General features: G+C 41.8%; 1 protein-coding gene across 6 annotated transcripts in view; it reads right to left on the bottom strand.

Annotated features, from left to right (window-relative positions):
* Positions 1 to 24,495, bottom strand: part of CPNE4 (copine 4) — a 335,819-nt gene that overhangs the window by 218,131 nt on the left and 93,193 nt on the right. For all 6 annotated transcript variants that reach the window (XM_084902133.1, XM_084902134.1, XM_084902136.1 and 3 more), the window contains one exon: positions 20,400 to 20,580. In XM_084902133.1, coding sequence (XP_084758259.1) covers positions 20,400 to 20,580 — 181 coding nt within the window. The remainder of the gene's footprint in view (positions 1 to 20,399; positions 20,581 to 24,495) is intronic.

Raw genomic sequence — 24,495 nt, 5'->3', positions numbered from 1 at the left:
GCTCGGGTAGGCAACTAGCCGCAGCCGCACACAACAATTTTAATAAAATACAACTAAAATATAAAATGGACATTACCCAGAACTACAGGAAAGTCGACTGACTGGAAATCCTACAACAAGAAGCAAGGAGAAAACCAGAAGGAAGCGCGGAGGAGCTGTAAAAGCCTAAGGTACGGAGACACGCGGCGCGCGCGGAGAGGACGGAGCCGGAGAGGAGGGAGGCCGAGTGCCTGGCGGGCGTTCCCAAGCGGGAAGGAGAGAAAACTTCGACTGTGCTGGGCCCGCGACTGCTCTGAACCCCAGTTCTAGGCCAGACCCTGGGGACTCAGGCTCAGCCATAGGGAGCTGGGCTGTAAGTCGGAACCCCGGGGTAGCGGAGAAAGGAGGTCCCGGAGGCGCGCACACTGCCCCCAGAGAAGGGACGGTCGGCTGTGCCGCGGGATTGCCCTGACGGGAAGGAGACTGGGGCTCCAGACTGCTGTGAACGCCACCTCCAACTCCACTTCCAACTGAACTGAACCCCAATACCGGGCTCATTGTGGGAGAGCATAGACTGTTTGGCAGCAGGCGAAAATCGAGGGCACCTTTCTCTCAGAGGCGCCGGCAGCGAGCACTGAAGGACCCGCATAGGGCGGGGCTGACGGAAGCCAAAGCTGCAGGCTCCACCCTGAAACCCCGTCCCATCTGTAACTGCGAAATGCGACAACAAAATAGATCACAAACGAAAGAAATGGAGGACAAAAAGCGTCTGGATATAGAGTTCAAATCTACGCTTATAAGGTTTTTCAAGAATTTCCTAGAAAAGATGGATAAGGCCTATGAGGATATGAAAAGAGATCAACTAGAATTAATAAGGAGTCAACAAGAAATGATAAGGGATCAACAAGAAATAAAGAATACATTGTCTGAAATAAAAAATATTCTACAGAGTCCTAAAAACAGAAGGGAAGATCGCAAGAATCAAGTCAAAGATTTGGAACATAAAGAGCCAGAAGACACTCCTCCACAGAAGCTAGAAGGCAAGAGAATCCAGAAAATTGAAGATAATGTAAGAAACCTCTGGGACAACTTCAAGCGAACCAACATCAGAATTATGGGGGTTCCAGAAGATGAGAGAGAGCAAGATATCGAAAACATACTGAAAGAAATAGTGACAGAAAACTTCCCCCACCTGGTGAAAGAATTTGACTTACAAGTCCAGGAAGCGCACAGAACTCCAAACAAAAGGAATCCAAAGAGGACCACACCGAGACACATCATTATTAAAATTCCAAGAGCAAAAGATAAAGAGAGAATATTAAAAGAAGCAAGAGCAAAGAAGGTAGTAACTTATAAAGGAGCACCTATACGATTGTCAGCTGACTTCTCAACAGAAACCATGCAGGCCAGAAGGGAATGGCAAGAAATATTCAAGGTGATGAATAGCAAGAACCTACAGCCAAAAATAAGCTACCCAGCAAAGCTATCACTCAGAATCGAAGGCCAGATAAAGAGTTTCACTAATAAAAAAAAGCTAAAGGAGTTCATCACCACCAAACCAGAATTATATGAATTGCTGAAGGGGGTTCTTTCAGAAGAGAAAGTAAACAAAGATAAAAATTATGAACAACAAATACGTAATTATCAACAAGTGAATCTAAAAACCAAGGAAATTAAAAAAATCTGATGAACAATATTAACTGTTGAATATAATAGAATCAGAGGTATGGAAGGGGAGTGAACTGACGATTCTTGGGGAAAAGGGGAGAGGGGGGCGTGGGAAGAGACTGAACATAAACTGTGCACCTATGGATGAGGACAATGGGGAGAGGGGAAAGGGCAGAGGGTGGGGTGGGAACCTGGTGGAGGAGAGCAATGGTGGAGGGGGGGGGAAGGAACATTTGTAATAATATGAAAAATAAAAACTTATTAAAAAAAAAAAAAAAAAAAAAAAAAAAGAATCAACTAAATCAACTAATAAATATATAAATAAGTAGAACAATAAATCAATGTTTCTATTTATCTATCTCTATCTATCTCACTTTAATATCAATAAAGAAAGAAAAAGGATCAAACAGCAGCCAGGAGAGGTCAACGGGGGAAAAAGAAGACTCATGTAAATACTTTAAATAACAAATAATTTAAATTAAGAAACGGAGAACCCTAATTCCTTTATATTGTCTTTAATTTTACAAATTCCTACCCAGCAGAATAGTACTTAAAAATGAAATCTGTCAATATTAATAATATTTAATAATATTATTTAATATTTAATATTTAATATTTAATATTCAATGATATTAATAAATATATTAATATATATTTATATTATATTTAAAAATAAAATCTGTCAATATTACAGGACTTAACAGTTTAAGAAATGCATTTATATCACTTAATCCTCATAATATCCAGGGAAGGCAGCAAAGACTTGCAGTTGTCCCCTGCATTCATTCCTCTTGTCTTTTATTGTAGCCCATGAATGCCTGAAATAAAGGCTGCCTTTCCCAGCACCCCTGTCTCCCCCGTTCCCCCGGCCTGCCCAGCTAGGTATGACACCTCCCCGGAAGAGGCAGTCTGATCACTTCCAGAGAGCACCCTTAAAAAGAAGTGGCTGTGCGCCTCTTTCCTCCTTTCTCCTTCCTTGGCTGAATATATATACTAATGGGTAGAGTTCAAGCGACATCCTGAACCAGGAAATAGAAACTCCACGGGGAGAATGGAAAGGCAACAGGATAAAGTGCCTTGATTCCTAGTGGTTCCATCAATCTGCGGTAGCTCTTTAATACGCAGCCTTTACCTCACCATAAAAATAAACTGTTTTGTTTGAATAACTAATGTTTTCATTTACTTCCCTTGCAGCCCAAATAAGTCCTAATTGACATAAGTGTAAGAACTATTAGTTTTATTTGACAGATTTAAGGATTTGCTGAAAATTCCAATGGGCCTGACATTTGAACACAGGGCAATTTGACACCTATGCTCAGGGTAGGTACTTCCTACTTCTCTCTTCATAGCTAAAAGCAACCATTAGCAGATGCAAGCTGAAATATAAACCCTTTTAAATGGAATTCATCCGAGACTTCAACATCTCCGAAGTAGCTCGTGTTGCACTCCACTTGGAAAAACATTCCTATGGCAAGTTCAAGGCGACAATTGCCTCTCAAGAATGAAGTAGGAAGTGCTGGATACCATCTCTATGAAGGGCTCTTATTCTCCTCCAAGTATCTAAGTAAGGACTATGAGGAAATGAGAACACAGGATCTGAAATAGTAGATAAAAGACACACACACACACACACACACACACACACACACACACACACACACACACCTTACCAGGGTTGCTATAAGGTACATTAAAAAAAAATTTATAATTTATTTCAGAGAATAAGGGAGAGAGAAATAGAAACATCGATGATGAGAGATAATCGTTGATCGGCTGCCTCAGGATCAAGCCCGCAACACAGACATGTGCGTTGACCAGGAATCAAACCGTGACCTCCTGGTTCATAGGTCAATACTCAGCCACTGAGCCATGCTGGCTGGGCACTGTAAGGTGTACATTTTTAAGGCTTTTGGGAGCTAAGTCAAGGCTTGAAGGGGAATTTTTAAAGAAACACAAAGAAGTGCTTACTTTTCCTCCCATCCTTAGCCCCTACATACCAGCCCCAGTCCTAAAGCAGGTACTTGGATAAACCTTATCATGTCCAGAAAGTGAAGGGGTGGGGAAGTCAGGCTTGACTTTCCCTGTGCTCATGAGATCACTAGTATCACACTGCTGGCCTCCCTTGTAATGCTCGGTTCCAACAGACCATCGTAGCTCAAGCATAAAGAGCAGGAAATATAATTCCAGAATTGGTTGTATTAGAACTATTAATTTACTTTATTGTTTTTCAATAAAACTCCTCACTGTTTCTCATGGCAAGCATAGTCTCCTCTAAGACACAGATGGAGGATACCTAAGATGCTCCTCACAGCTGGGACACCCCATTCACAATGCACAGCAGGGGCAACTGAAGTCCATTAGTCAGCTCAGCCTTTCAATTCAAGGACCTGTGGGCTTTGTATATTCCACTTCTGCATATTTTATAGCATCAAAATATTTTTAGACAAAAGCATAAATAAAATATGTTGCTGGGTTTTTGTACATTGCATTGAATGCATTATGTTTTATTGTGGTTTTACTTTTCACACCACAATAATAACTATGTGGATGGTACAGTCTGATGGTGAGGGGAGGAAAGGGAAGAGACAAACATTCCAAGAACCACAGGGGAGGAACCTGTTTTTATTAATCATGCATATACTTTTATTCACATTTATTCAGGGTCTGCAGGATACCAAATCTGTTTGGCACTGGGAATATAATGAAAGCAAGATACATAAGGACCTATCTCTATCTCCTGGGGCATGTAGTTTGAAGGCAAATATAAATAATTAATAAGCAAACAGTAAAATATGGCATTTCTTAGGACATGAAAAATATAAGGAAGCATATATATAGGAATCCTTCCCTTAGAAATTTGGTGGAGATTAGGGAATGTTTCACAAGGAAATGACAGCTAAGCTAAGAGTAGGCGATGACTTAGTGATGATGAGAAGAATGTCTTCAGTGGAACAAGCAATAGAGGCAACTGTCCAGGAGCATTTCTGTGGAATCATATCAGGGTATCATCATAGGTTCCAGTTGGCTGCCTTATCCAAAATGGGTAAAACAGCATTCTGTACTAGTAATTTTTTCCTTCATTCAGGCATTAAATATGTACTGAGCATCCACTGTGTGTCCTGCACTGTGCTATAATAACAGAGCTTAAAGGCATAAATAAGACAGGGTTCCTATCCTCAAGGAGCAACTGGCTTTATCAGTCCTTGAATAAACTGGTGGTTTGAAACTTCAGCCACTTATAATCACTTGGACATAGTGTACCAAGCATGTTATTTAAAGAAGGTATGTGGCCCGCCGGCTGCAAGTTTGACATGCTTGGCAGTGTAGTCATTGAAAGACAAGTAGTTATAATTCAGAGGGGAGAGAGCAAGAAGACAGTGGGTGATAAGATCAGGGGATACCAGAGAGAGAAATTTCATAAAATCTGCATGGACAATTAACCAGCAAGGGCTGCACTCTATCTATTATCTATCTATCTTTCTTTCTATCTATCTATCTATCTATCTATCTATCTATCTATCTACCAATCTATCTTGGTAACATAAGACCCCTAGCATGCAAAGAAAATTAAACACAATGGAATTTTCTAGACATAAATTCATCGCATACTTCTGGGAGTTTGGCTTACTTTGCCTTTTACTTAAAGGAAAACTCCTTATTCATTGGCCAACTCCTTCTCAAACTTCAGCATCCTATAGGAAAACCATCACCCCTAGGAATGTTTTCCTGGCCACCTCTACTCTAACTATAGACTGAGTTAGATCATGTGGCAGATTACATTTTCAAAGATGGCTGCACCAATATACATACGTCCTGTCTCACATACTCTTCTTATATCATGATGTTGACATTTCTTTATCAAGAATATTCCCCTACCTTGACCTTTGTAACTGTCTCAAAACAAAACAAAATAAAATAAAAAAAACAACTTTGTGATAGAAGTGCAATATGGCTTCTGTCTGGCTCTCTCCTGGAATATCTGCTTAGGGAACAGAGCTACCATGTTGTGAGGAAGTTCAGACTATATGAAGAGGCCATGTACTGAGCAACAACCCAGGTAGGAACCCTCCCCCACAACCAAAGCATCATACATGAGAGCAAATGAGACTTCAGAGTAATTTCAGCACATAGCCTTCCAATTTTACAGCAAAGACCCCAAACATTGTGGAGTAGGGACAAATACGTCCTCTATGTGCCCCGACTTGACCCTTGGTCCACAGAAAATGTAAAAGATAATTGATGATTTTTGTTGTTTTAAACAACACTAAATTTTAAGCTAAAGCTTTGCACAGCAATAGAAAATGAAGATAGATGACATTTTACATGGTCCTATAGTACCCATTTTTTAAATGAAATCATAGTTCTTATGACACTATAAGTTATTTATTTTATGATCACCATATCAGGAACTCTCAGAAGGCTGGAATCATGTCTTTTCACATATGTGGTCTCCAGGACCTGGCACAAGACAATAAATAAATTTTTCTTGGGCAGCTGAATTTTTAGAGGAACCATCTTCTTCTACTCTGTCCCTTCCTGCTACCCGCTCCCCAGTACCTTCTACCCTATATGTCTCAGGTCAACATAAATAATAAAAACTGATATTCAGTGAGCCCCTACTAATACCAGCAAATTTTCTAGGGTTTTATGGGCATAAATTAAGTTAATGTCTACACCAGCCCTAGTCCTATGGGGAGGTTCTTTTACTAAAGAAATGGAAGGAACTAAGAGACAAAGAAGCAGACTCTTGTCCAGATAGTCAGTGGCAGAGTCATGATTCATACTTTAGGTAAGACTGCCTAAAAGACAAAGATATGATTAAGTGAAATGAATGAAGTGAGTGAAGAACTCTATAGGAGAGAATATGAATGAGGGTGTGTATAACTAAGGCTGAAATCTTGCAACATAAATCTATTCCATCAGTGAACTTTTTTCATAAGTTTCCCCAATCACTCCCCAAGATCTCATGCTGTAAAAGAAGTCAGCTGTTTCATCTGAAATTACCACATCCAGTCTCTTGTGGTAGATTCATGGAAAAAGGCCGGCACATGAGCAATCTGATGCAAGGTCAAGGCTGTATCAGGGTTATTCTCTATTCAAAGGATTAAACCCTCACAAACTGGCCCCTTATCCCTCCCAGGCAGTCCCTTCCTCTCCCCACAGAGAGCTGCTGAACACCATCTGTGCTAATAAGGCTCTGGAACTTAAAACTCACCGACCTCCTAGGAGGACTGTGGATTCCCTTTCTCAAAAGGTCTTTAAAAATAGAAGAGATGTTCTCTTCTGGGAGTATGGCTTAGGTAGAGCTCTAGCAAAATAAATAAATAAATAAATAAATAAATAAATAAATAAATAAATAAATAAAATGGTGATCCTTTCATAAAGTCTTATAATGAACCTTATTGTCAGATATCAAGGTTCAGTGATTGAAAGGGCTTTCCCATCCTGTTGAAGTTGGTCCTTTGCACGTAGCATGATTTTCTCTTTATAAACAATGCTACTTCCTACCTTGTTTATCTGGCAGACTCATCACTAAGATCTAGTTCAAGGAGCATCCTCTCTACAAAACCTTCCCTAGCTCCTCTTCCCAATCTAAAATTGAACATACTTTCCTCTGAATCCTCCAAGCTTTTAAAGAATATTTTGGATCCTACAGTTCTCAGTCCCTTGACAAATATGAACCTTATGAAGATAGGGACCATAATTGTCCATTCTCATACCCACCAGCAAGGAGCGTACATGGCATACAGTAAGCATTCAATAGCCATTTACTGAATGAATGCCAGGGACCCGGTAATACTTATAAAATGGAACTTCTGGAAAATAACTTTCCTCAACACACAACAAGGAGTTGGCTTAATGAATGGGACAGCACTGAAACCATCTACCTCAACTTTAAAAAATACATTTCTCCTGTCCAGATCTCCTGTGAAAACTCACACCCTGTCTGATAGACCCAGGGGATTCCTTAAGGGGCTTTCTATAGAAGGAAACTTGAATGTCTTCTAAAGGGCTCCTGAGAATTTCCCCTCTAACTAATCACGAGATAAAGAGTAGAAGGGAGGTATGGAGTTAAGTCGAAGAAGAAACATTAACTTACAGAACCCACATACATTGAGCATCGTATATATCATTATTTGGATAATAATAATAATAACTGAAAAATAAAAGTTTTAGATTCAAGTCTTGTTATGACTGCTGTATCGCTTATCCAACATATCGGTCCATTGTTAAGATGTTTTTAAATGGAGCCTTCAGGGTTTCACTCTGAGCAGGAGGAAAGCAGCCCCGGACCTCTGGGAGCTGGCTTGGTGGGCTGACTTGGTGCTATCAGCCAGGCCTTGGTGCTGCTAGGAGCTGGCCTGGCACATACAGGCAGGTTTTAGAGTTCTGGTGAACAACAACAACAAAATTTATTAGAATACCAGTACAAGGCCACTGTATGCCTGTGACAGAGACAAAAACTACACCTCTCTGTGATTGTGCTTGAACCAAACAAAACATGAACACTGTCCAAACCACACACACACACAGCAATGACCAAACATCCCTCATCCTGGTTAAAATGAGTAGCTGCTGCTTCTTTCCCCGCTCCAGCTTCAGCCTTGGTCTACTTTTCCCTTCTGGATAAGATCCATTAAGGCAGTGGTCGTCAAACTCATAAGTCAACAGAGTCAAATATCAACAGTACAACGATTGAAATTTCTTTTGAGAGCCAAATTTTTTAAACTTAAACTTCTTCTAACGCCACTTCTTCAAAAAAGACTCACCCAGGCAGTGGTATTTTGTGGAAGAGCCACACTCAAGGGGCCAAAGAGCCGCATGTGGCTTGCGAGCCGCAGTTTGCCGACCATGACATTAAGGGATTAAATTATAGAATTGTCCTGGCTTCCTGAAGCCATCCAAGCCACGTAAATTCTCCTGAAAACACCTAACAATAGCCTGAATTCTGTAAGTTCTTAAACTCTCTCACTAAGATGCCTCACAGTTCACCACAGTGTCTTCCATTGTGGCAATAAGCAGTAAACCCAGCTCTTCAATTACTGGTGGTTGGAAGGTGTTATTACCTAACTTTACTAGTATTCACTAAAGTATAACCTGACTGTTCCAGGATGCCAGAGTTTAACACTAAGATATTAAACTCTCTTGATTAAATTTTATGATTCTAGCATATTATCATAATTTGGTATGCTGTCCCACCTCAGTTAAATAGAATATTTTTAAAACCTCTAGAGAAAATGATGGAATAAATTATTTTTAAGAAATAGCCCTAGCTGGTTTGGCTCAGTGAATAGTGTCAGCCACGGGTCTTGGGATCAATTCTGGTCAACTGCATGTACCTTGGTTGCAGGTTCGATCCCAGCCCAGGTCAGGTGCATGCAGGAGGTAACCAATCGTTTCTCTCTCACATTGATGTTTCTGTCTGTGTGTCTGTCACTCTCCCTTTCAGCCTCCCTAAAAATCAATGGGAAAATATTCTCAGGTGAGGACTAACCAAAAAAAGGAAGGGAAGAAGGAAGGAAGGGAGGGAGGGAGAAAAGGAGGAAAGGATTTTAAAAAGAAGAAATAGAGTTGTGGTTTTTTTATACATATACCCCTCATATAAGAGAGGGAAATTGCCTTCTACAATGTAGAGCTCTGTAGTGTAGTGGTCAAATTTATTTCATGGAAGCATTATATTTTTCTAAGATCCTCAACTCATCCCCATAATTTCTACTAGTTCTCTCTGCACAAAGATTTCTCCATGGAGCTGTCATAATATTTTTCTTCCCACTAAGAATACCAGAGTGCTTTTTCTCCCCGAGTTCTTTTTATGTTGCATAATATGACAGGTTATTAAATCAATCTCTCTTCCTCTCTTTAAATGAAGCACAGCATCAAGCACAGTGATCGCTTGGAATTAAAGATGACAACCTAGAGATGTTTGGAGTCTTTCTTCAGTTCTAATACACACATACACAAACCCACATCTCTCTCACGCATGTTTTCGCTCTCTCGCAAACACACATACACTGCAGATGAAAAAAAACATGTTAATAATTAGTTATGCTTTCCTTATATTAGTATTGTATTATGTCAGTCATATTATGCTATATTCATAATTAATATACATATTAACATAATAACTTCAGACGGAGGACAGAAGAGTGATTAGAATCACTTAAGTGAGTTAAAGTTATGCCAAGCCAAGGACACACTCCTTCTGTGACTGGGTCTTTGACTGGGACAAGAAGGGATGACAAAGGTCTGAGGAGCCTATTTTTAGGGTGGTTACTGAATATATTTTTAACATATTTTTAAAAAGATATGTTTAACATATTTTTTAAATTTTCCTCCTTTGCATCTCACAGTTTGATGGTAGGAACACATTGGTATATTCATTCCAAATAAGCAGCTGGGTAATTTTCAAAGATTAAAAAATGTGTGTATTTTTTTGACCTACTATTTCAGTATTCACAGAAGTATATTAATGATACCAATTAATGGCTAGCAGTTTTGAAATGCTAACTGCTAAATATAGTTGTGTGGTAAATCCTCAGAACTACCCACAATGAAGGGGTAGTACTGTGTCCACTCTACACAGATGAGAAAATGGAGGTAACTAACTTGTGCTAGATCTTCTAGCTGGGATTCAAATATACTGGTAGTCCATGACCAGAATCATAGAATCACCCTGTACCAGTACACCATACTGTCTCTTACCACTAAAAGCACGTTCATTGTAGAACCATTGACACAACCTGCTCTTCTCCCAGTATTACCATCATCATTCACCCAATTGCTTAGAGCTCTGGAATCGTTCTTGCCTCCTCTTTCTCATACTCTGCATCTGATCTACCAGCAAATTCTAGAGTCTACTTTTTGTAAATATCTCATTTCAAACCACTTCTCATCTCTTCCATGGTTACCACCTACTCCAAACTATGATACCTTTCTCATGAACAAATGCTATAGCTCTTGAGTTGTCTCCAGCACCTGCTCTTATCTCTGTATACTGTCTGGCACAATGTTATCTCTTAATGAGTGGCTCAGTGCACAAATTCGTGCACCTTGAAAAGAACTGTGGGCCTCACAGCTGTGGTGGACACTGGGGTGGATCTCAGCCCATCCTCCACACCCCCAACTGGCCCCTCCTGCCTTGCCCCTGGTCCCCTATATGCCAGCAGTCCCACTCCTGCTACCGCCACTCCCACCAGTTGACAATGCAGGCCCCAGATGCACCCACTGACAGCACAGAGCAATTGGGGGCTGGTGTCAGCAGCAGGTGCAAGCAGTGGCTGCTGCCCTGATCACCCCTCAGGAGCAGGGGGAGATGGAAAAGCCCTCAGGGGTGATCGGGGCCAACAGCTATCACTCGCACCCACTGATGACACCGATAGCCAGTGCAAGCCGGACCAGCGCCGGCAGCAGGAGCAAAGAATTTTCAGTAACCACCCAAGGCTCACCTTGATGACAGTGACCTATGTCATGCTTTGGTCTGGAGCCTCCACTCACCTGCTTCACCATCCAGCCTCGACTAGTACCCACCATGTTCCATGCGCACCCACTGGTGGTCAGTGCACAACATAGCTCATTGCTTCTTCCTCTTTCCCTCCTACCCCTTTTTCTTCTCTTTCTTCTTCTTCTATCCCTTTGTTGTATCTAGTGGTGTTAGCATATATGTGTATTATTCTTAAGACTAGTGTTTAAAACCAGACTAGAAACTTACAACTTACATTTTTTTCTCTTTGCACTTCTTCAGGCTATGCATTTCCTAAGTGTATCAATCAAAGTAGAGTAGAAAGGCTCACCTTTTACAAGTTCAATATTGGCAGCTTTCAACCTTCTAAGACAACACTCTAAATGGGAATTGGGATTATAAATATTCCTTCAATCCTCCTAGCCATGCCTTTTAAGGTAATCACGCGATAATAAGATAATAAGGCTCCTTGGTTAACTCACGTTGCCAGATATAGAGGCAAACATTGGACACCTTGCTATTCAGAGGTGAGGGGCTGTGTCCTTGCCCTGAGACAGCTGTGCATGGAAGACCACATGCGGACACTCCCAATGAAGTCCTAGCCTGACATGAGAGCGAAGAGACCTTCAGATGATTTGAAACCCCAGTCTCAGATCATTGATCATCTTCCCAGCTGAGGCCTCAGACATTGTGGACCAGGGAAGAGCCATCCCCATGTGTCCTGTTTGAGGTTCCAATGCACACAATTCATAAATTTAGTAAAATGGCTACTTTAAGCTACTCAATTTGGGAATAATTGTTATGTAACAGCAGTAACTGGAACAAGCTGAATGTAGGAAATGGGAGTAGCCTTAAATAGGTGACTCCACCAAATCCCAGATTCTCAGAAGTTGTTTTAAAAAGATTAGAATTCGCCCTACCTAGTTTGGCTCAGAGGACAGAGCGTGGGCCTGTGGACTGAAGGGCCCCTGGTTCGATTCTGGTCAGGGCACAAGCCTAGGTAGCTGGCTCGATCCCCAATAGGGGGCATGCAGGAGGCAGCAGAACAATGATTCTCATCATTGATGTTTCCATCTGTCTCTCATCATTGATGTTTCCATCTGTCTCTCCTCCTCTCCCTTCCTCTCTGAAATATTTTTTTTAAATATATTTTATTGATTTTACACAGAGAGGAATTGAGAGGGACAGAGAGTTAGAAACGTCGATGAGAGAGAAACACCGACCAGCTGCCTCTTGCACACCCCCCACTGGGGATGTGCCTGCAACCAAGGTACATGCCCTTGACCGGAATCGAACCCGGGACCTTTCAGTCCGCAGGCCAACGCTCTATCCACTGAGCCAAACCAGTCCCGGCTGAAATATATTTTTTTTTAAATACTAGAGTTCAAGGGAGGAGGGGTTAAAAAGGTCTCAAACTTTCTTGCTTTGATACACAGTTCTAAAACTGTAATCTTTCAACCAAAACTCATCTCCACATTCAAAAAAATATATATATCTAAGACTAAATTCTCAGATGAGAGGAAGCTCTTCAACTATCAGGGCATTTGAAAACGGACTTGCCAAGATAGGGAGTTGAACATTTCCGGGCTTGAATCAAGATAAAATATTTCATTAGCCTGTGAACTGACCCCCGAGAACATCTGGAGTTTCCAGGAGGGAAGAATTTTCTTGTCACTTCTCTTCTAAGACCGCCAAACAGTGGGGGTTGATGTTGGCACAGAAGCAAAGATGGAAAGCTCAGGTTTTCAGTGCGGCCTCTCTGATTCCTGACCACAGATTAGAGAACGGGGACAAGTGGGACGGAGTCGCTCCCAGTCTATTCATCTTCTTCAAAACACAGAGTGTGGGAATAAGGAGGCTTAGATAATTCCCTACCAGGGGAGTCCAGATACATCAAAGTGGTGAGTCAGAGACTTGGCAGAAACTTGGAGACCTGTTAAAATTTCTCGCTGAAACTTCCCTTACTTTATACAGAAGAATGGGATGGGGAATACTTGGGCTGGGCAACGGTCCCAACACTTGCCTCTGGCATTAAACACACCTCAATGCAGGTATTACCTGATATCATTGTCTATTCACTGAGTCCGAGGTTATGTGCCAATCACCTTGGTTTTGCGCACATTCTCTCTTTTAAGCATAATGCCGTATAATATTTATTAAGCCCTTACTATGCCCTGGCTACTATGTTAATTATCTCCTAAACAGCGCCTCATTTCATCCTTATAATAAACCCATGAATAGGTTGTCTTGTTGCCTCCATTTGCCCGATGTTGAAAATGCAGGCCCAGGGAAGCTGAGGCATTGCCACACGATAAGATCACAGAGATAACTCAAGAGGCTGATGCCATAGGCTGATGCATCAGCCTCTTCGTTATCCTGCCAGCCAATCATTAATCCTGACAACAGCCATTTAGACACGAGGTAGTAGGAGAGGCTCAGAGATGGGAGGTGGCTTTCCAAGGTCATACCGTTACTGTGTGGTGGACTTAGGCTTTGCTTCCAAACTCACCTCAGCTCCCATCTGCCTACTATGACAGCTTCCTAAGCTGTCCGGCAACTGTCGGGCAGTTATCTCAGGTTGAACTGAAGCTTGTGAGTCAGAGCATGAATAGTTAAGTTTTATTCTGAGCTAAACCGGCTCTGGTTTCATTTTTCACTCCTCTCTCTGAGTTCACATTTTTTAGCAATGGAACCACATTTTTCCATTTTAAGCCAAAATCGAATATAGGACCCCCAATATATGTAATAGATAAAAGTAATACTTTATCAGCATAAATGTATTTTAGAGTTGGCATTTCTGTCACTTACTAGAATGTCAATCAATGGGAATACAATCTGAGAGTCCCTGGCTGAAAGTATGTGCTGTTTTCTGTTACAGATTTTAAATAGTAAAATATATTTTAGGAAATGTTCCATGCTTTGACTGTTTCCTTTTGCTTTCTTCAGTGCTTGGGGTAAGATTTCTAATATTAGCAAAATCAACTTTAAAAATATATACATATATATATTCATATTAAGAATGTGTTATGGGGGAGGTAGAAAACAACATCAAAGTTTTCTCAAATGGGAGTTTGATGTCAAACCAAAGTGGAAACTTTGGGGACAAGTGCAGAAAATCGTTGTTTTTTTGTTTTTGTTTTTTTATCATCTGCCAAGCCTAGGTGTTAGCCACCAAAACACTACAAGTCAGTGAAGTGTGAACATAACATCTTTCAAGAAAGGAGCTTGTTTGTGGCTTTCAGAGGGAATGCTTTAATTGACATAATCTTCATTTTTTAGTGCCTGTGTCCATAATGGAGAGGTTAATCTTGTTTCAAAGACATGGCCTAGGGCAGTACAGGAGCCTCCACCAGACCCCTCCAGGGGTCATTCTTGTAGGGATAATGAGTGAAGCAGGCTCACTAGTGGGAAGCATGGGGACAGACTCATATTCTGGGTCTGAGCAGCTGCTGACTATCTCCAGCTCCTCATTGCACAAAATCAAAAGGCTTCATATTGTCACATTTTCTGGAAACTCCAAAGTTAAACTGGAAACCTGGAATTTTATGAGACAATTCCTGTTTGGACACCATGAAAGCCAATCAGAATAGTCTGGAGACCAGACACAGGCCTCCAGCTTCAAGTGAGCGATCTCTGGGAAAGAGAAGAGAGCATAGGTTTTGGAATCAACCAGATTTCAGCCTTTCTACTTATTAGCTATGTGACCTTAGGTGATTTATTAATTCCTCCCAGCCTCAGTTTCATAACCTGATTAGTAAAATTGACACAGTAGCATAGTTATGAGGATTAGGAAATATATATATATATATATATATATATATATATATATATATATATATGTAAAATGACTATTGCATAGCTGATATCAGCATATATATTTTGCTACTTTATTTTGTCATCACTTAACTGTTCATATTGCCTGACCTGTTTGCATAACATTACAGTATTCTGGAATAACCAAAAATTGAATATCTCAGGTACAGTTGAAAATACTACCTTGGGCTTTATCCTCCAAGCATGATACACAAATGGTGAGGGCTCACTACAGTCCCAAGCATGAAAGAGACTGTTCCATGAAACTCTTCCATAAGTCCTCCAGCTGAAAAAGAACTGCCGAAAAGTTCACAGCCCATTTCTTTGGGAGTGAGCAAGCCTACCACCACGGACCCATATTTTCCCTTCTGTTCTGCTAGCAAGGATGTTCGGTCATATCCAATCAAACCCTGCAGACACCTGGGTAGGGAAGAGAGTGTGGATGAAAGTTGGAAATGAATGGAGGAATGAAAGAGTGATTTTTAGCTCCTCTCCACCCAAAGGTAGTCTTGGCACCTTTGGCATGGTGTACCCACTGCACATCTAAGGAAAGGAAGAGATTTAAGTCAGGGCCTGTTTTGAGCCCTGGTTCTCAAGATCACGTGATCATCTGAGCTTCCAGCCTCTGACTCTAAAATAGGGCGAGTTCTTCCTCTGGACTCTGAAGTCATTGATGATGCAACGCATATCTTTTTCACGGCACTCAGTACATGCTGGGGCTAATTTCAATGTCTGTGCCTTCTTTTCATGGGGCTGTCATGAGAAATAAGTGAAATAATGCGAGTAGATGGGCTTTGTAAATATACACGATTTGAATATATTATTATTATTATAAACAATAATCTTGCATTAGAATCCACTGATACTTGATATGTTAGATATAATCATGCTAATTATTATTATAAACAATAATCTTGCATTAGAATCCACTGATACTTGATATGTTAGATATAATCATGCTAATTATTGTTATCACCAAGACTCTACCAAAGCACCAGGTTCATCATAACATGTTTTCATACCGAATTGACCCAAGGGTAATTAGTCCTCTAATTACCCTTGGGTCAATATGGAGGAGCTTCATAACTGTACTAAAATTAAATGGGAAAAATGGAAATAAGGTATTTGGAGCACCATTCTAGTACTGTGGGAAATAGTTTGGCTCTTTCCAATGAGGACAAGTACTCTGCCACTTACAGGATCTCCGCTAAGGACCCAGGGCAGCCTGAGTTTAGCTCTGCTTCATGGAGAACACTGCGCATGCCCAGGAAATCTGAATACAAGGTTTCAGTTCACAATGGCCCTTGCCTTTGGCCCCTGGGAAGTCAGTGCTCATTTATTCCACTTGGATACGATGTTCACTTCCAGGAGTCAGGGGACCTGTGAAATGTGTTCTCAATGATCAGTACCCAGAACTGTACCCTAGACTGTTGCCATGATCTGGCCAGGAGTAGGTGCAGCAGGAATTTTTTAAAAAGTATGTATGCTTCTAAATTAGGGAAACTAAATGGTAGGTCTGAATGTCTCAGTTTGGAATATTTTTCCAAGCTACAAGTTTTCTCTTTCCTTCTTTCTGACAGCTACATTCATAGCCATTAACAAAGCTGCACCCAATGAAAGTACCATCCTATCTCTGGCTTCTCAGTCCTCAGGCATGTAAAGAGCAACAATCCATTGCGCATTTCAGATCAATTTGATTTCCAATATTTCAAAGACAAATAGATTTATCTTCATTGACTCTTAATTCTATTAGCAGCATAGAAGGTCGGACTATAGATCTTTTTCAATATAAAAATCAAGCTTACATTTTTATGATACATCTTAGAGCTCAAATGTTCTCTTCCATTGCCAACAAGTTAGAGCTGATTAAGAGAGCAAACAGTCCTTTCTGCCACTCACACACCCCCCATCCCCTTCTCCTCCCCCTCATCCCCTTGGGAAGCACCTTAGTAACCTGAGCTGTAAAGCAGGGCATAAAGGGACCCTTCCCATGCTGGAATTCCATTACAGAAAGCACAGTCCAGCAATCACACTTAATAAAAAGGAAATGTCAATCTTTAGTTACAGCTCCCCAGAAAAACTTAGGCTATAAAATTAATAGCCCACAGCTACATTTTTATAAACCCCCTTTCCTCTTCTCCCCAGCCCAGCGAATTCTCTGGCACATCAAACACACTCTGGAACTGTGTCAGCTCTCTGCACTTACTCTGACATTAATTAAAACTAAATAATTAAGAATGTCAGTGTTTCAGTCACACAGTCCACCTCTGAGGTGCTCACGTGTGGCCAGTGAAGCCCTGATTGGACCCAGCAGAGAGAGGCATTGCCATCATTGCAGCGACGGTGCTCATCTAGATAGAGCTTCTTTTTCCAAACTTTAAAATTCCCTATAAAACATAAGCTCACCCTGTTTTTTTCTCTTCAGTCTGACACCCCTCACCCTCAGCAATCTCTTCATTATGCAAATAAGTCTGGCCTCTATTTTTTCTTCAATTGGTCAATTATCAGATACCCCATAACGAAGACCGCCAAGGAAGTGACAGCCAGCATGCATTCTCTTCCGCGGGGTTTTCCCTCACCTCTGTACATAGAAATCGCTCTGGAAATCCAGACATGTTCTGGATATAGGAAAACTCGCTTATCAGTAAATCTTGTCCCAGAGCAGTGCCCACATTTGCTAGCCTTCATTAAACAAAGAGAGTGTAGCTACGTGGTTTCAATAGACTATCAGGTGTTTCTAACTCCTACCATAGGCATGCTTCTGATCTCCTCTGTATCATTCCAATTTTAGTACATGTGCTGCCAAAGTGAGCACAGGTGTGCTTCTAATGTGTAGCCTAGGACCACTGGCTGGAGTTGTACTGAAAGGTAGGTGCTAGCACTAAAAATCAGAGAGGGTGAATGGTTCTGCAAGTCACTGTGAGTTGTCAGGAGGTTTATGCGCTGGTCATTCACCTCTTTGCTCTCTGGCACATCCTCTGTCTGCAAGCCTTGCCGCTGGCTTCCATCAAGGTTTGGTCAGTGGAAGACACTGACAGGAGATGAGAGAGCAGCCGAGGGGAGGCCAGGGCAGCCCCATCTCCCTTTCAGGCAGCACTCCTAGCACTATCCCATCTCCTCTGCCTTTTGGTTCCCACTGGGAGGCCCTCCTTCCATGCATCCAGCTTCTGCTGATGGTCCTGCTGTGTGATTGCTCCTTCATCCCTCTCAGCCAGTGATGTGCTGGGAAATGTTTAACAACTGGCTCTAGAAGGGGGAGAGGGAAGGAGAAAAGAAGCTCTGATTTGAAACATTGGTCATTGTCTATAGTGTAGTAGAGACTCACACTCAAGCCTGCAAAAAAGTGTGCAAGCTGTGTTTGCACACTTCCTGAGCCAAGTAGCAGGTTCCTTTGGTTAGTCTCTGGGTTTCCTCACAGTCCCTCTTAGCTTCTCTGCATTTCCTACTCTTTTGGTGCTAGTTAGTGACCTAGGTTAAGTCCTATTAAGTTACCTGGCACAGGCTCAGTTATTCAGACTGAATCCTGAATGTGTGTTCTTAAGAGTGTAAAATTGATCAGAGAAGAGCATCTCAAGGTGCTGCAATAACAATCAGCCACATCACTAAGCCTGCTGGAGGTTTAGCTAACATCACTGCTTTTAAAGAGTTAAGACTTTCTAGGGGAGGGAAGCGGTAAATCAATACACATTGTGACACAAGTCTCTTATCTCACTGCGTGTGGGTGACAAAAGGTCTGTGGACAGGGAGCGGAGCGGTGTGCAGGCCACACTTGGAGTGACACTGTAATAGAGCACTTTGGAAAAGCAATTTGGCAGCACATATCAAAAGGCCCACAAGCATCCTGTCCTTCTCCTCTGAGCTCCACTCTGATGGAATATCTCCTAGGAACTCATCCCAAAAGGAGGGAAAATCCACAAACATAAGGATGTCCATTGCAGCATCATTGAAAATAGGGTATTTTTGTGAAGCCACTTCGAAGTGAAAAAAATAACTCATTTAAATCCATTTGATGGCATTTCATACAGCCTTGAAAATTATGAGTATTATAGCACTGTGGGAAAACACATATGCTACTGGGTAATAAAAAAATCAGGAAAGAAAACTTGACATGCATGATAAAACTGAAAATAAGTATGTACAAACAATTACTGAATTATGTAAAGAGGGTATTAGGAGATGAATTTTTTCCCCTGATTTTCAAAGAGTGATGCAGAAATTTTTTTCTGATGCAGAAATTCCACTTAGTTTTGTTCATGAAAAACAGTGAAATCCACTAACCAAGTTAATGAGGATATTTAGAAGGAAAAAACATACACATTACACATTAAGGTGACCTGTGAATGCGGTTTTAGTTTACAATATAAACCCTGGATACACCTGAAGTTAAAGTAAGATCCGCAACCTGCCCATCTGTCATCCCCCTATATGCGGTGCCTACTCACCTCAATACACTTGCTCACCAACCTGCATCTCACCCTGCCTTGGAGGACCGGCTCTTATCACTTAGGTACTAATAAGCAAATGTGCTACTTCTAGGACCTCCGGAGCCTTCTTCCTACTGGGAAGTGAAGACTTTGCCCTGTAGAGGAGCACCTGATTTGCGAACAGGTGAGAGAAGTATTGAAGTCTTACAGGAGTTGGTCCTGGAGGATCCAAAGCAGGTAACAGTCTCCTCTTGCATGACTCAGCATAGCTCCAAACCTGTACCCAAACTCCACCAGCTCTCAGGTTCCCTTACAGAGGATAATAGCTGCAGACTCTGCTGCACCCCTGCCCCTCCCCATCCCCCATTCTCTTCAGACCTGATCTCTTAAAGCACAGCTTATTTAGGTACCTAGAAGCGAAAAAGAAAAAAAACGAAACACCTAAAAGCCAGTCCACATTCAATTTGTCTCAACTTCTAGATAAACAAAACCAAACTGCAGAATTCAACCTGCCGTACTGCCACGCAAGCCACCGAAGACGACACGGATACCCACCATTATGACAAAACAGCCATGGAGAGCCTGGGGGCACTGGGGCTCCAGTTCCCAGGTGCAAATATGAGATTTCCCACTTCCAAGCTGAATGATCCTGGACATAGCCTTAACCAGTCTGTCTCAGAGGATTGTCACGAGGACTCAGTTCGTTATTTCTACGGAAAGCTCTTGGAACAGTGCCTGACCCGTGATAAGTACCCATTCCAGTTTAGCTAATATTAAGTTCTCCCTCCAAAAACATAAATGTTGTGTGATGTGGTCCCTGGGAGGCACTCCTCCCACTATGTCTGCAGGGAACGCACACACGAAGGGTAAATGTCAAACTGCCCACAGCTCTGCTACAGCCACAGCCAAACCTCACAGCTCAAGCAGAATCATCATCATCTTCACATCCAGGATTTCTCATCTCATCCAAATAAACCACCGAAGGACGGGAAGGCCAAACTATTTTGGAACCAATCCCCCAGCCACGCGTCTGTCGGTGGCTTGGACGTGCCTACCTCAAACCACTGCCCGTGTGACTGCATCTTGAGGATGACACAGGGATCTGGCTTGGAGAGGGCGTCTCTGTCGGAAATGCCTTTGCAGGCCACACGTAGCTCCACTTTGGTCAGGCAGGGGCTGTTAAAGATCCCCAGCGTGTTGGCCGCCGACTCGTAAATGTTGCTCATCTTCTTCATTCTGTGTTAGGCAAGAAAGAAAGGAAAGTCAATGCTTATAAGTATATTTCCAGTAGGACATGATCTCACTCATCTAGGGGAAATGGTGAACAACATAGACTGATGAACAAGAACAGACCCAGAGATATGGAGCCATGGGTCAGACTGTTGGACCTCAAAGGGAGGGTGGGGATAAAAGGGAGAGATCAACCAAAGGACTTATGTGCATACATATGAGCCTAACCAGTGATCAAGGACAATAGGGGGGTGGGGCATGAGTGAGGAAGGGTGGGGGATAGGAATGGGGGGGGGGGGGGTTTGAGGACAAATATATGATATCTTAATCAATAAAGAAATGAATAAGAAAAAAAGCAAAAGGGGAAAGAAAGAAAGAAAGAAAGAAAGAAAGAAAGAAAGAAAGGAAGGAAGGAAGGAAGGAAGGAAGGAAGGAAGGAAGGAAGGAAGGAAGGAAGGAAGGAAGGAAGGAAGGAAAGAAAAGAGACACGCCAATCAGCGCAGTATTTGTCAAAAGGATAATGCCTCTCCATTGCCATTTAGGAAATTGTCCAAATGCTGACTATATTTACTATCTCACGCCCCATCCCAGTGGCATGCTGCCAGCGAAGTAAACAAACAAAACAAACAGAAAGCAGAACAAAGAAGAAAAGAAAAAAACAACCAACAGGTGTTGGTGTACTTGGCCAAGAACACTATCTTCCTATACGATTTGCATACCTTTGCATAGTAAAGATTTTAGTCTGTGAAATAACATGGATGAATCAGTACAATAGACTGAAATTTGCAATCTGGTTCTATATTCAGGGCCTCAGTTGTGTGAAATTTTACAGGTTTGTTGGTTCATCAATTTAACCACTTTCCAAGTTTTACTTTCTGCGTGATGGCACAGATGTATTGTAGGTTGCCCTGCCTGAAGCAACTCCCAATTCCCCTTCCCTAAGCCCTGGTCCACCTTCTCAAGATGCCTTTGCAGCAAACCAGCTCCAAGAGAGAGGCCCCGGATCAGATTTCCTGCCCCAAGTGCCCAAGTCCATACTCCCCTTTCCCCTCCAGCTCCTACCTGCAAAATCAGGATTCAGAATCAAAGCTGGGGTGGCAGGGGAGCAAGAGGATGACTATGTGAGAGAAAAAGCTCAGAGCCTCTGGTTCTGGGCTCATGAGAACAACAGCCACAAATAAGCTCTGCAGGGCCTCTCCCCATCTCCACTTGATAACCTTTCAATAGTACTTTGTACCAGGAGGGCCAGGGCTACAGCCTCCTCCACCACTACCACCACACACACACACACACACACACACACACACACACGCCACCAACATGGCCCTCCCTCTGAGGAGGACTGACCTGTAAAGACATATATATATATATATATATATATATATATATATATATATATATCCTTTAGGTCAGGGACTTCTCATCCTTTATTGCATCCCCAAGAGTGTTCAACTTGATAATATAGTAGACTGATGATGAAACAACATAACCCTCACTTCTGCGGGAATATGGTACAGGAAAGAAATGTGGGCACACTGAAAATAAAGCTCCCAACATTTTACAGTTAGTCGTGGCTTATCTCCCTGTCCATGCACAAACCAAAGTCCTGACCAGATATTGGTGTTTGTGAGTTCCTCTACCGCTGAGAGGTAACGCCAGTCCTGACCTTGACTTTGGAGGCAGTACATAGGCCAGTGAAGTCAAATTGTTTGGCCTTGGCCCTGCAGAAGCTCACTGCTGAAAGGTGATCACAAAATATGGCTCTGTCAACGAGAGATGAGCTACCTCCAAGCCCCAGATAAGTGAAGTAAACAAGTAATTTCACACTCTGTTAGAGAGCAGGATTAAATATGGCCAGATTATCAATACATTTTCCATGGCCTATTTAAATCCTCTTTGTTGCCTTTCATAAAATATCCTGGTTTTACAGAGACTAATGTCTGTTGAGATTTATTTTTGATGGAATCTGACTTTTGGCCAATATTAGAATCAAATTATAATTGTCCTTTCACTTGGATAATTTAAGCTATAATAAAACCACTACTTCAGAATATCCACACTCTCTTAACAGGACAAACCGATCCTGAAACTTAATTAGTTTCAGAATGAGTTGCAAACACAGCCAAGACAACAGAGAGCTCACGAGGGAAGAGAATCAGCTGGAGTTCACAGGGGAACCAATTGAGCAGAGCTTGTCTAAGAACTGTGTTAAGAATAAGTGCATAATTGCTGTTCTGCTTGCTTTGGCATTATTTGGCCTTTTTAAATGTCGGGGAAGTATGCTAGATGTCTCTATCACACATTTCCGTCTCTAGTCAAGAGATATGCACGGGGCATCTGGTGCATGCCTGGTGCTGTGCTGGAGGCACTGGCCATCCCATTCAGTCAGCTGAAGATGGACCAGTTGTTATGCATCCAGGACTTGTTAGTTAATTTCATATCCAACATTCCCTGATCTGCTGTTGGATCAAGAGTCAACTGTTGGATCAAGAGTCAATCTCTTTGGTGGGAATGGCTGAGCTAGACACTGTAAAGGCTGGAGACAAGACCAGAAAGTCCATCTGCCTATAGGTCCCCATTCTGGGGCACTGCTGCTCACACAGAACATGATCACTTGGAGAGCTTGTTAAGATGCAGTCCCTGTTTCCTAGGATACAGAGTCTGGTGTGGGCCTGAGATTCTGCTCCAGGGTAGCCTGTGGACCCCATTTTTACCATTTATCAGGTGGTTGAGTATAAACCAAGCTTCTATAAAATAAGGCAAACAGCCCCAAAGTTTACCTTAAGATCAGACACACACACACACACACACACACACACACACACACACACATCAGATGCAGAATGACACACAGGATAAGAGTACAGATCTCGCATCACAGTATTTGAGGCTTTCCCAAGCTCTACTACTCATTTGGGTGACTTCCATCAAGTTATTTGAATCATCTGTGATTCTGTTTTAGCATGTGCAAAATGGGGAGAATAAGAGCTACCTTGTAGAAGTGTCTTGAGAATAAAATGAATTAATCCTGATAAGTCCACAGAAAAATGCCTGGTCCATAGTGAACATTCAATAAACGGAAACTATGATAGTACTTTCTAAAAACGACACCTCCAGGTCCACTATCTAGGCCTTAACCCTTTTGCTATTTTTGCCTATGGGATAGCTACTTAAGAAGACTTACAAAAAACTGGGGGCTGGAGGCTTTCACCACAGAACAGGTCCCCAAATTTTTTTGACCTATCTGGTTCCCCTGAATGTCATCACACTGCATCTACCCCTCCTTCCCTCTTTCTGTCTACCCCCAAAACATCCAGAACTCTTCTCTCTCAATCCTCAACTTTCACATTGTTTAGTCTATTTTTTCTTTCAAAGTCCATTATTTTGTAAATTAAGCTGCCCACTAGATTTCATCTCACAACTTTAATCATTGCTTACCCTGCTCAGCACCCACCCCCATCTCCCAGTTTAGCACTACAAACACCTTTTCTTTCCAAGAGAGTGGGAAAGGAAGATAAGCTATGGATGTTTATTCTTTTTGTCCTCATTAAGCATATAATGCTCTTCAGATTTCTTTTAAAAATAGCTTGCTTTCTTAGCCCCTAATACATACTACACCAATAACAAACCTAGAGACAATCTCTTGAGATAGGAATTGTCAGCTCTGTTTCACAGACAAAAAAATGAGCCTCATGGTGGTTAGTGACATGCCCCAAAGTCATAGCTGGTCAGTAAGAGGACCAGGATTTAGGCCTGGGTCAAATGAACTTTAAAACCCGTGCTTTTTCTTTTCTTTTCTTTTCTTTTCTTTTCTTTTCTTTTCTTTTTTTTACCATTTCTTACAACATGATTTACATTAGTAATTTGCTTAATGATTATTTTCTTTCTGGATCATGCAAAGGCAAACTTCAGCCCCAATCC

Source organism: Pipistrellus hanaki (assembly GCF_964339955.1).
Source record: "Pipistrellus hanaki genome assembly, chromosome: 13".
In the NCBI taxonomy this organism is placed as follows: domain Eukaryota; kingdom Metazoa; phylum Chordata; class Mammalia; order Chiroptera; family Vespertilionidae; genus Pipistrellus; species Pipistrellus hanaki.
The sequence above is the reverse complement of the archived record's forward strand: the minus strand, read 5'-3'. Positions and strand labels throughout refer to the sequence as shown.